General features: G+C 43.9%; 1 protein-coding gene across 3 annotated transcripts in view; it reads left to right on the forward strand.

Moving 5' to 3' along the window:
• MAP3K12 (mitogen-activated protein kinase kinase kinase 12) overlaps nucleotides 1-13,889 on the forward strand; it is a 217,749-nt gene that overhangs the window by 167,759 nt on the left and 36,101 nt on the right. For all 3 annotated transcript variants that reach the window (XM_077483830.1, XM_077483832.1, XM_077483831.1), the window contains 3 exons: nucleotides 3,171-3,329; nucleotides 4,715-4,823; nucleotides 10,512-10,621. In XM_077483830.1, the coding sequence (XP_077339956.1) occupies nucleotides 3,171-3,329; nucleotides 4,715-4,823; nucleotides 10,512-10,621 (378 nt within the window). The remainder of the gene's footprint in view (nucleotides 1-3,170; nucleotides 3,330-4,714; nucleotides 4,824-10,511; nucleotides 10,622-13,889) is intronic.

Here is a 13,889-nt window from a genome sequence, read left to right on the forward strand (position 1 = left end):
CGATAAAATACATTATCAATGCTGTTTGGACTGCTTTATTGAATAAGCAGAAATTGTGTTACTAGCCAGTTGCAATCACTTTAAGCAAGATTTGAGGCCCATTGGACTTTAAGCCTGAGTTTAAAGACAATAGAGGATTTGTGATTTCCAAAGAAGGGTGTAAATAAGAAGTGGTGACCAGGAAGGAAAAATTAGGGTAGAAAGATATAAATATTTCAAGTCTTTTATATGGTGCTTGATACTTTGAAAAACAAAGCAGCTCTTTTAGTTGATTAAATTGTTCTCCAACTTGCAACTGCTTGACAGCTTACATAGTACACTGGAAACATCAACAAGAACACCAGAGCACACTGGGATAGCACAATGAGGTAATTCACTACAACAGTGGCTCACTAATATAAAATCCTCTTAGTTCATCATCGGAAAACTGCTGCCCTGGAGAATCCTTCAGGATACCAGCTTGTTCCATATCATACCATGCAAACAAATTAAGAAGTTGGCTCTGTACTATACCAAACCACAAAGCTTCTAGTTACAATTTTTCAAGGGCTCCAAGATTTTTTTATGTTGTGAGTATAAAATTTATATTTGTTGTTTTAGCAAATCTATTTTGGTTTCAGTTTATATGCCATGCCAGAAGATTTGGGTTTTCTTATATTATCAGTTTATGAATGAATCACATATCTTAACGCATTTAAAGGAGCATGATAAAATGTTAATAAAATAAAATAATTCTGTAAAAAATTCAGGAAGTCAAATAAATCATATATATATCATTTTATTATTATTCTGTAAAAACATTTTGTTTTTGTAAAAGAAACCCGCTTACGACATTACTACCATGGCCAATCCTGTTTCAAGTGAAGGTTTATGGGTATAAGCCCAGGCCAGTAATGATGATGGTCCCTGTACACTATCTGTATTTTCACTGGTCCCCATGAGATCCATCCTTTTGACCTTCCATAAGTGTTAGTGGAGTCATTTTTGCATATTTGTTGTCCTAATGACTAATGAGTCACGATAAGAGACTCACTGTTCCACAAGGATTTTCTCTGTAACCTTTACTCCTGGTGATATCATAGACAATCATTTCATTTTCCAGATCAACACGCCGAGCCATTCTCTTCATGGAGTACAATGAGAACAGATAGGTGGTGGTAAAATGATCTCTTTTTGATCTAAACATGAGATGACAGCTACAACAATCTCATGTCTATTGCGGCAGCACATCCAGCTAGCGTACTGCTCTCGAGAGGAAAAACAATGGATCATATTAGTTTAAAGATTTCTTCCAATCATTGTTGCACCTCTCTCCACTCACACATACACTATAATGCCAAAAGTATTGGGAAACCCCTCCAAATCATTGGATTCGGGTGTTAAAATCACTTCCATGGCCATAGATGTATAAAATCAAACACCTAGGCATGCAGACTGCTTCTACAAACATTCGTGAAAGAATGGCTCGCTCTTAGGAGCTCAGTAAAGTCAAGCGTGGTACTGTGATAGATTGCCACCTGTGCAATAATTCCATCTTTGAAATTTCCTTGCTACCAAATATTCCACAGTCAACTGTTAGTGGTATTATAACAAAGTGGAAGCAACTGGAAACAACAGGAACTCAGCCACGTAAAATGACAGAGTGGGGTCAGCGTATGCTGAAGCTCACAGTGTGCACAAGTTTCCAACTGTCTGCAGAGTCAATAGTTACAGACCTCCAAACTTTGTGTGGTCTTCATATTAGCACAGCAGTGCGTAGAGAGCTTCATGAAATGGGTTTCCATGGCCAAGCAGCTGCATCCAAGCCTTATTTTACCAAGTACAATGCAAAGCGTTGGATGAAGTGGTGTAAAGCTCGCCGCTACTGGACTCTAGAGCTGTGGAAGTGGAAGCTCTAGAGTCTCTGGAGTGACAAATCACGCTTCTCTGTCTGGCAATCCAATGGAAGTGTCTGGGTTTGGTAGTTGTCAGGAGAATGGTACTTGCCTGACTTCATTGTGCCAAGTGTAAGGTTTGGTGGAGACAGGTAATTATGATGTGGGGTTGTTTTTCAGGGGTTGGGCTTGGCCCCATAGTTCCAGTGAAGGGAACTCTTAAGGCTTCAGCATACCAAGACATTTTGGACAATTTTATGCTCCTTACTTTGTGGGAACGGTTTGGGGATGGCCCCTTCCTGTTCCAACATGACTGTATACCAGTGCACCAGGCAAGCTTCATAAAGACATGGATGAGTGAGTTTGGAGTGGAGGAACTTGACTGGCCTAAACAGAGTCCTGACCTCAACCCGATAGAACACCTTTGGGATGAATTAGAGCGGAGGCTGCGAGCCAGGTCTTCTCATCCACATCAATGCCCGACCTCACACATGCGCTTCTGTAAAAATGGTCAAACATTTCCATAGACACACTCCTAAACTTTGTGGACAGCCTTCCCAGATGAGTAGAAAGTAGTGTTTTGTAGCATTAAATGAAAATTTCCAAAACTTTCAACAAACAAAATACCATGTAATTAAAAAGTGACTGATCACATATGAGTGTGCAGGCACCTGTAGCTTGATGCCTGATGTTCCAAATGCTACACCATCTTTGAGGCAGATTTTAGCTCTTCATAGCAGCTTTACGTTTTGATCTTCTGTACTTTGCTTGCCTTTCTTTTTGTTTTCTTTGCAACTATATGCAGTAGGAAGATCAAAGTTGCGCACAGCAATTGTATGCAGGGGCATAGCTCCCATGAGGCAAACAAAGTGTTTGCTTAGGGCAGCATTTTTCAGGGGGGGGGGGGGGGCGCTCCCAGACTCCAGACCCTGCTGCACTGATCACCCCCCCCCCCCTTCGCAAACTTGATTCACCACCTGGCTTCCCTCCTCCGCCCTCCACAAATAGATCCCCACTCCTCCGACCCTCCACCTTCCTGATAACTGGATGCCCCCTCCATGTAGTTGCTGGTTACTCTCCCTCCTCCCCCTTCTTTTCCTGAAAGACTACACAGTACTGATCACTTCTGTATTCATTATTCGTTGACGCATAGTAAACTGTGTTTACTTTTTGAATACTTGTTTCTTACCTTTTTAATTTTTGTTTTCTGTAATGACCATAAATGAATATGTATAAATTATGTTACCATTATATTAGGCATGGCTTCATTTGTATTTATTTTCTCTTTTTGATCAGGTCATTTGGAGTTGTCCTGTGGGAGCTTCTGACAGGGGAGATTCCCTACAAAGATGTGGATTCCTCAGCTATCATATGGGGTGTGGGTAGCAATAGCCTCCATCTTCCTGTACCATCAAGCTGCCCCGATGGATTCAAGCTTCTCTTGAGACAGTGCTGGTCAGTATGGTAGAGTGGGCATTTCCCCAACGTGCTTAAAATATTAGTTACTCAATCTTTACATGGGTTTGCAGGAGTAAATAGTTACTATGTACTAGTTGGGACTTAAATAGCTGATGCACACAGAGGGAATGAATTACAAAATATGCTGTATGCAGGAAAATATGCCCAGAAGAGTGCATGTGTAAACACAAGTACTGGAGATTCATGTGGGCGTTTTTTTCTGAATGCGCAAGTTTCACGTATATCTGCGTAAGCATATTTTGTTATTCATTCCTATGGGCACAGTTATTCCACAGCTGGGCTTCCCAGGGACCCCAAATACAGGCATATTTTACACTGCACATCCATACACCTGAAAATGTATATGTGTGCGTGAGCTCTTAGTTCAAAAGAATGATCTGAATTGCTTCCCCTATTGTCCTAGAATGACATTTATGACAGAAATGGGACATGCAGGATACTTTTTGTTTTAAGACCCTGTAACCAAGATTGCAATCATGTCATCTTGGTTATAATGATTGGTTGGCAATGTTTCTGCTCAGACACAGTACAGAATGGCACCTGACATTGTTTAGTCCATTAAATAGTCTTACCCAATTTAGCATTTTTCCATATCCTATCACTGTATTGTCCAGAATATAATATAACAAAAAATATCAGGGAGAATTGGAACCCATTATTATGGCCACAGAAGGTATGCAGACTCAGGGAGTCAGGCTCAGATAGGTAACTAATAGTCTTCCAGAGAGAAGGAATAAATGGTCAGCTGGTTTACCTCTGCCATCTACCAAAAAAAAGACGTATCAGTTTTGGGTGGGCAGACCCTTTAATTCTCAAAAAAAAAGTTATTAAAACTGTTATTTTGTTCTTGGAAGCAAATTATACAGAGTTTTTGCTGAAAGCTGAACTGCAGTTTTAAAAAAAAAAAAAATTGAAAGAAAAGCCCTTGCAATGGGGCCCCCGCACCACAAAGGTAACTGCTTGTTAGGTGCGGTGGTAGGGGAATAAGATGTAATACTAACTTATTCCTCACAGGCTTCCAATGCTCTCCACTTCCCTCTGATGTTTTGGGTTGTGGGCAAGCACTCACTGCCTTCGCTTACAGTGCAAGATTGCCGGTCCTGCATTGTATGTGATGACAAGAAAGTGCGACCGTTGGACAGAGCACCAATGAGAAGTGGCTTTGGGGGACCGGCCACATGGCTTGGTGGAAGCCAGTTAAAGCAAGGAATCAGGTAAGTATTCCAGCTTATTCCTTAACCCCTAGACATAACAAGCTTCAACGCTTGCAGTGAGGGGAGGCCCCACTACATTAGGTCATTTAGTGAGTGTATAAGTCTATAATTTATTAGTCTTAGCTCATTATAGTCTTTCTTAAACAGGAACAGCAAGCCAAGAAACCGACCCTCTTTTCGGCAAATTTTACTACATTTAGATATTGCCTCTGCTGATGTCCTGTCCACTCCACAAGAAACCTACTTCCAATCACAGGTATGTCATTGTACATTCACAACTTGCATTGTGTGTCATTTTTTTCGTCTGACGCATTTTCCAGTTAAATCAATAGAAACACTTTAAATTACAGTTCGCCTTAAGGTACCATGCACTTTACACTGCACATAAACGTGCATTGATGTGCAACCTGACATCCATTACAATGCTTGTTGACATGTTTTAATGCGTTTCCATTGATTTTATTACAGCCTGTTTTTTAAGATGACAAATCATGTATATTGCACCCACCATAGAACTATCAGTGTAAAAAAAGAAAACAACCATAGAGATATAGAAATAAAGTTTTTTTGTCTTTTATAAATCCAAATGTAAAACATCTGTAAAACTCCTGTGATATCTATACCATCCAAAACAGTGCAAACATTTTTCTTGATCTAGGCTGGATTCACATATATGTAAATTAGATGTGGGTTTTCCCCAGGCCCGAACCTGTGGCCCCACATTGGTAATTCCGGGCTTGAATGGAAAACACTTTAAGAAAAAGTAACCACATAGGTGTGAATCCAGCCTTATATTGATGCTGGTAGAGTAAGCATTACAGATTGAATGATATTATTTTAATTGTGTTGGCTTGTATTGTTTTCCAATTTTGCAGTCCGTATACAGCATCCAGTTATCTTTCAAATCCTTAGCATAGGACAATAGACTTAACTTTAGTTCTGTGATACCCAATCAAGGCCTATACAAAACAGAAGTCTGTCCTTCTCCACAGTACATGACTCTCTTGGCATGAATAGAGGCAATACAGCCAGGATATTATACAATAACCTTTTAGGCTGGGTTCACACTGGAAAATGCAGTAGCTCTCAACGGGGGTCTGGTGCTGTTGAACTGAACTGTTTCAAGTTCAATTTCAGCCCAAATTTTTGGCTGAATTCAGACCTGAAACAGACCAGAAGATGCACAGGACTCCTGTGCAATTTACACTGGAGCCGCTCTGGAGATGTGTGAAACGGCTCCATAGAGAGCCGGTCACAATCTCCTGCTATGCGAATTGGATGCAGGGAAACCAGAGGGTATAGATCGGAGGCATGGGTGGGCTGGGTGAACAGGTAAGTATTGGGTCTCTTCCTCTAGCCCTTGTTCACATCAATGCGATGTGTCATGCGATTTGACAGTTCAAAATCACAATTCACACCCTATTTTCAGCAATGAAACCGTTCATATTATTGCGACTCAAAGCAGCGACTTTGAAAAAGGTACCTGCATTACTTTTCTGCGCTTTCATTGCGACTTGCATTGACTTCTATTAAATGAAGTCCCAAGCCGCAATGAAATCGGAGATCCAAATCGCACTGATCTGAGCAGAAGTAGTGAACCAGGGCTTAAGGTGCTTTCACACTGCTCCTTAAAAAAAAAAAAAAAAAAGTAAAAACACAAATGTGCATTGCCACATTTTCTGGACTCCAGACTCCAATCATGCACCTGTGAAATATGGACATGTGACTCAAACGCACCGTGGGTGCATTTTTGATGGTTTTTGGTGTGTTTTCTATAACATATCAATGGAAGATGCATTTTGGTGCACTTTTGAAAAGAGCACCAAAGATGCAGCATGCAGGACTTTTAAAAAGGCACCCCACTTGCAGCGCACTAGTGTTAAGGGTTTAATATGACTTAAAGGGATACATTTTTTAATGCATTTTTTCCAATTTTTGTTGCCTCAAAACACATAAAAAATGGATCAGTGTGAAAGAGCCCTTACAGGAAGCTCTGTTTAATGCAGCCCTTTTCAACGGTTCCAACACAGAGGAACGCCTAAAAGGGAGCCCCTGCTAAAAATGACTATAGATACAACTCATGATACATTAGTGTGATGGCCAGTAGAAAGAATTGCAGTCATTACACTTGCAGTCATTGGGAAGAATTACCTCCTTACAGATAGCTAAAAATATCAATGGTGTCAGTGGGAAATTATATGGAAGGCAGAAGTTGCTCATTGCTGATGGAACCTCTAGCAACCTCTGGAGGGACCCCAGAGGACCTTGGAGCCATGGTTGAGAAACCCTATTTTAATGTCACGTTGTTTTATTAGCATATCCATTATAGGTTAGTGAATTGAGCCTACACAGTGTGTAACTGGAAATAGGTGAAGGGAATGGGTAGCGGATAGGGGATAGCCATGGCCAGAAGAAGAAGGGAGGAGATATTCTAGTGACAGAGGAATAACTAAGAGCTATGGTCCTTGATACAGCAGGATCACTGTCATATCTCATACAACTTCTACTACTCTAGGCTGTCAGTGAAAGTGCTGTAGCTACCTTTAGGCCTGGTACATTTAGGCTTCAGCCTGTATAGGAGGAGTGTGTACAGCAAGCTTCTATTATGAATGTGCAAAGTTTTTAGCCAGCCTCCAACATTTTATCTGAAACTGTTGACGCACCCTTCAGCTTTACTTGGGGAAGTTATACACAGATCTTATTGAGAATGCTGCTTGTCACTTTAAACAAGCTGCTAGCAGGCTTCAGTAAGGACTTTGTACACAGTTAAATTTACCATTGACTTTTTTTATTTTTTTATTGATATCAATTTTTTTGCACCACAGCTCAGCCACGATGCACCGAAATGCAGAGTGAATCAAAGCCATGGATGAGCTGTAGTTGCGTGATAGAAAAACATATTGCAGATTTCTGCACCACACCACCACTGCATTCAAGTGTGAACAGGGCACGAAGAAAGCAATTGTTTTCGGTGGGCCTTTGTGGAGACCGTTTTTCTGATGCTGGAAGTTTCAAGTCTTCACAAGAACACACAGAAAACAGTATTTTCTTTAAATGATACAACAAAGCTGAAGGCTTTGCAAATTCTTTGTAAAAGCTTGCTGTACACAGTGGTCCTTCGCATTCTTCAGATCGTATTCACAAAGTCTTTTTAGCAGGTTTAAGCAGCACTCTTATAAAAGGGTACTTTTGACGATGCAGACTGTCTTTTCCTAGCGAGTCACTGATATAAGGAGGCATGCAGCCAGTGAAATCTGGTTCCATCCATTTCTTCCATGTCTGTGGCTCTAAAGATAGTAAAATGCAGAAAAGGGATGACAATCTTGTATCCTTAGAAACCTGTGTAAATCTTGCTTGGAGAGGCTCCAGCAGCAGATGAAAGAACTGAAAATAGGAAAGAGAGATGAAAAGAAATGCTGCTCTAATCTGTACACTATATAATGTGAGTACATAGCTGCGTATAAAGGAAAGCAGCCACCATAGCTAGTTCCTCTAACCTCATAGACTCGGGATAGTGGTGGACAGTCACCAAAGGGCCCCTGTGAAAGACCAATATTTAGCCCCCTCCCCATTCAACTACAGTACAAGAATAAACACTTACATGCTTTGTACTGATTGACATGTAGATAGAGGGGAGCTGAGCCTTGGTCTGTGTTACAGTGGAAGGGGCTCCACCACCTATCTGGCCCACATCTGCTATAAATGGGCCCCTAAGTCGCAAATGGCCCCTGTGCAGCTGGACAGTGTGCAAATGTTATACGCAGAACATTGTACCCTTTGCACCATTGGTAGTCTCACCCAAGGTAGCACACTAATGCCAGACCCCAGAAACTTAGCAAATTATGCCAAACAGGTGCTGTATGTTTACATGTGTACAGGATACAATACAGTGGGGATAATATTTATTTGATCCCCTGCAGATTTTGTAATTATAGGGGCCTATAATTTTTTATCATAGGTGTATTTTAAACGACAAAGACAGAATATCAACCAAAAATCCAGAAAAACACATGATACAATTAAAATAAATTGAGTTGCAGTTCAGGGAGTAAAATAAGTATTTGATCCCCAAGCAAGACATGACTTAGTACTTGGTGGAGAAACCCTTGTTGGCAAGCACAGAGGTCAGACGTTTCTTGTAGTTGGTTACCAGGTTTGCACACATCTCAGGAGGGATTTTGGTCCACTCTTCTTTACTGATCTTCTCTAAATCCTTAAGGTTTCTTGGCTATCACTTGGCCACTCAAAGTTTCAGTTCCCTACATACATTTTCTATAGGATTAAGGTCTGGAGACTGGCTAGGCCACTCCCTGACCTTAATGGTCTTTTTCTTGTCTTGAGCCACTCCTTTGTTGCCTTTGCAGTGTGTTTTGGGTCATTGTCATGCTGGAAGAACTTATGAACCATTTTTAGTCTTCTGGCTGAGAGAAGAAGGTTCTCATCCAAGATTTTACAATGCATGGCCCCGTCCATTGGCCCCTCAATGCGGCAAAGTCACCTGTACCTTTATCAGAGAAACAGCCCCAAAGCATAATGTTTCCACCCCCATGCTTGACTGTAAGGATGGTGTTTTTTGGGTCATAGTCAACATTTTTCTTCTTCCAAACACGGCGAGTCGAGTTAATGCCAAAGAGCTCAATTTTAGTTTCATCTGACCATAACACTTTCTCCCAATCCTTCTCTGAATCATAAAGATGATCATTGGCAAACTTGAGACGGGCCTGTAAATGTGCCTTCTTGAGGAGGGGGACCTTGTGGGCATTGCAGGATTTCATTCTATGGCTGCGTATTGTGTTACCAATGGTTTGGTGACTGTGGTCCCAACTGCCTTGAGATCATTTACAAGCTCCTCCCATGTAGTTCTGGGCTGATCCCTCACTTTTCTCATGATCATTCTTACGCCATTAGGCAAAATTCTGCATAGAGCTCCAGACCGAGAGTGACTGATAGTTATTTTGTATTTCTTCCATTTGCGAATAATCGCTCAAACAGTTGTCTCCTTCTTGCTGTTGGTCCTGTAGCCCATTTCAGCCTTGTGCCAGTCTAAAATCTTGTCCCTGATGTCCTTTGATAGCTTTTTGGTCTTGCCCATGATGGTGAGGTTTGAATGGAAGAAAGAGATTCTGTGGACAGGTGTCTTTTATACACATAGCGAGTTGTCATTAGGTGCACCTTCTTAAATTAACAGAACTAATTTGTGTACCACATGAGCACATACAGTCTATGGAAGCCATAATTGTTGGTTGGTAGAGGATCAAATACTTATCTTACTCACTGAACTGCAACTCAATTTATAACATTTGTATCATGTGTTTTTTCTGGATTTTTGATTTATATTCTGGCTCTATAATTTAAAATACACCTATAATAAAAATTATAGCCCCTTAAAGTGATTGTAAAGGCTTGTTTTTTTAAATAACAAACATGTCATACCTCCACTGTGCAGCTCATTTTGCACAGAGTGGCCTTGATCGTCCAATTCTGGGGTCCCTCGGCGGACCTCTCGGGGCTCCTCCCCACATCAGATAATCCCCTAGGAGAAGCACTTTCCCGGGGGGTTACTTGCGGGCGTGCTCCCAAGTCCAGCATTTGCATCCATAGACACGAATGCCGGACTTGACCCCGCCCCCTGCATCATTGGATTTGATTGACAGCAGCGGGAGCCAATGGCTGCTCTATACAATCAAGAGTCTGGATCTTGTGGAGAGAGGGACAGTATTTCCTCGCCGAGGGAAATACAGGGCTCAGGTAAGTAAAACGGGGGTGGGCTAGGGGGCCGGTTACTGCCAGGTGTTTTTTTCACCTTAATGCATAAAGGGGTTTGCAACCCCTTTAATTTCTTTATAAGTGGGCAAACTTACAAAATCTGCAGGGGATCAAATAATTATATTCCCCACTGTATGTACTTACTATCAATTCTAATTTCCTACTTCTTGATTTACAGGTAGAATGGCGGGAAGAAGTGCGACTACATTTTGAGAAAATTAAGTCAGAGGGGACATGTTTACAGCGCCTTGAAGAGGAATTGATAACACGTCGCCGCGAGGAACTCAGGTGTGGTTTTGTATAAGAATGTAAGACAGCTAATTACTTCTCACTTGACAGGGTAAATCTTGATTTCTCAGCGTTTTCCCTCATTACATCATGTTTTGTTCCATGACAAATGGAAAAGAAACAACCTGACAAGTGAGATTCAGTCTTCTTGTTCTTGATGTATGAAATCAGCCTCATGGGTCTACATGAGGAAATTGTTTTGGAAATATGGTGTAAATGACACAGGCTATAATAAGTACAGTATCTTACAAAAGTGAATACACCCCTCACATTTTTGTAAATATTATATTATATCTTTTCATGTGAGAACACTGAAGAAATTACACTTTGCTACAATGTAAAGTAGTGAGTGTACAGCTTGTATAACAGTGTCAATTTTCTGTCCCCTCAAAATAATTTCACACACAACCATTAATGTCTAAACTGCTGGCAACAAAGGTGAAAATGCCCAAATTGGGCCAAAGTGTCAATATTTTGTGTGGCCACCATTATTTTTCAGCATTGCCTTAACCCTCTTGGGCATGGAGTTCACCAAAGCTTCATAGGTTGCCACTGGAGTCCTATTCCACTCCTCCATGATGACATCACGGAGCTGGTGGATGTTGGAGACCTTGTACTCCTGCACCTTCCATTTGAGGATGCCCCACAGATGCTCAATAGGGTTTAGGTCTGGAGACTTGCTTGACCAGTCCATCACCTTTATCCTCAGCTTCTTTAGCAAGGCAGTGGTCATCTTTGAGGTGTGTTTGGGGTCGTTACCACGTTGGAATACTGCCCTGCGGCTCAGTCTCTGAAGGGAGGGGATCATGCTCTGCTTCAGTATGTCACAGTACATGTTGGCATTCGTGGTTCCCTCAATGAACTGTAGCTCCCCAGTACCAACAGCACTCATGCAACCCCAGACCATGACACTCCCACCACCATGATATAAATACAAAGAATTACCGCTATAAGGCAATGACTTCTCCCAAAACAGCTGTCTCCACAATCCCACAGGGTGCTGGCTCTAAGACATAGCTAAGACTAAGCACCGTGTTCGGTGTGAAACATGTCAGCGGCTGTGCAGTTAGTCTGTTTACCAGCCTAGATGCTATGATTTTAATTACATTTTTGAAATAAAGTGGAATAATTTGGAGTTTGGCTATCCAGCTACATCTTTTCTACTCCCACCACCATGCTTGACTGTAGGCAAGACACACATGTCTTTGTACTCCTCACCTGGTTGCCGCCATACACGTTTCACACCATCTGAACCAAATAAGTTTATCTTGGTCTCATCAGACCACAGGCTTTTAAACTAGGGGGGAGGGTCCAGACATAGAGATAGCCAGTGTGGAACATATTTCAGTAGGTAGTATTGGAGGCATTAATGGTGGGTTGACTAAAGCCGCGTACACACGTAGCCGTTTGTCCGACGCACTTAGTCTGGCGGACTTCCCGCCAGACTGTCCGTCGGACTTTCCGAATGGGCTACTTGCCCACACACGGCACTTTTTGAGCGGACTAATACGGCGTACTAAGTCCGCCGTACTATCCGCCCTACTTTTGAAATGAACGGACTCGCCCACACACGCGGAGGAAAGTCCGCTCATTTCGAGCGCGTCTCCAGGTAGGCGGGGCCCGCGAAGGAGACGCCGCTGGCCCCGCCGCCTGGTATGGACTTAAAGGGGAACCCCAACGCCGAAAAAAATCGGCATGGGGGTCCCCCCAAAGTCCACAACAGACCCTTGTCCGAGCACGCTACCCGGCCGGCCAGGAAAGGAGGGGCGAGCGAACGCCCCCCCCTCCTGAGCCGTACCAGGCCGCGTGCCCTCGACATGGGGGGTGCCTTGGGGAAGGGGGGGCCGCGCCCCATGTTGATGAGGATAAGGGCCTCTTCCCGACAACCCTGGCCGTTGGTTGTCGTGGTCTGCGGGCGGGGGGCTTATCGGAATCCGGGAGCCCCCTTTAATAATACAATGTACCCCTATCCATTCACCTGTCAAATAAAGTACAAAAAAAAACACAACACACAAGATAAAATAATTTATTGCACAGCTCCGGGGGTCTTCCGTCTTCGGGGGTCTTCTCGCCGGACTCCTCCGCTATCTTCTTGTAGTTCTTTTACTAGCGGAGGAGCCCGGCATTCTTCTTTGTCGCCGCGGCCTCTTCTTCCGACTTCGGGGGTCTTGTCCCCCTCTTCGGTTCTTCTGCCGGGCCACCGCGCCTTCTTATAGCTCTTTTACAGGCGGTGGCCCGGTCTGCTGTCGCCGCCGCCGCCTTCCGTTCTTCTTCTTCTTCTCCTGGAGATGTTCACTCGACGTTCTCTCCGGCCGCAATGCCAGGGACGCGCTGCGCTGCCACTTATATAGGGACAAGGGGCGGTGTCACATGGGTTGGTGTCACATGGGTTGGTGTCACATGGTGACCCCGCCCCCTTACGATGTCACAGTCCCGGAGGATGCTGGGACTGTCGCCATGTGACATCAACCCATGTGACACCAACCCATGTGACACCGCCCCTTGTCCCTATATAAGTGGCAGCGCAGCACATCTACAGGAGAAGAAGAAGAAGAACGGAAGGCAGCGGCGGCGACAGAAGACCGGGCCACCGCCTGTAAAAGAGCTATAAGAAGGCGCGTTGCCCCGGCAGAAGAACCGAAGAGGGGGACAAGACCCCCGAAGTCGGAAGAAGAGGCCGCGGCGACGAAGAAGAATGCCGGGCTCCTCCGCTAGTAAAAGAGCTACAAGAAGATAGCGGAGGAGTCCGGCGAGAAGACCCCCGAAGACGGAAGACCCCCGGAGCTGTGCAATAAATTATTTTATCTTGTGTGTTTGTTTTTTGTACTTTATTTGACAGGTGAATGGGTAGGGGTACATTGTACCCCATACTCATTCACATAGGGTGGGGGGCTGGTATCCGGGGGCCCCCTTATTAAAGGGGGCTCCCGGATTCCGATAAGCCCCCCGCCCGCAGACCCCTCATCAACATGGGGACAAGGTGTTGAGGGCACGCGGCCTGGTACGGCTCAGGGGGGGGGGCGTTCGCTCGCCCCTCCTTTCCTGGCCGGCCGGGTAGCGTGCTCGGACAAGGGTCTGTTGTGGACTTTGGGGGGACCCCCACGCCTATTTTTTTCGGCGTTGGGGTTCCCCTTTAAGTCCATACCAGGTGGCGGATCCAGCGGCGGATCCTTCGCGGGCCCCGCCTACCTGCAGACCCTTTGAAATGAGCGGACTTCTCTGTGCGGGAAAAGTCCGCTCATTTCAAAAGTACGGCGGACTGGCATAC

The sequence above is a fragment of the Lithobates pipiens genome, unplaced genomic scaffold, assembly GCF_037356315.1.
Source record: "Lithobates pipiens isolate NorthernLeopardFrog02 unplaced genomic scaffold, aLitPip1_a1.2 Scaffold_16, whole genome shotgun sequence".
Lineage (NCBI taxonomy): Eukaryota > Metazoa > Chordata > Amphibia > Anura > Ranidae > Lithobates > Lithobates pipiens.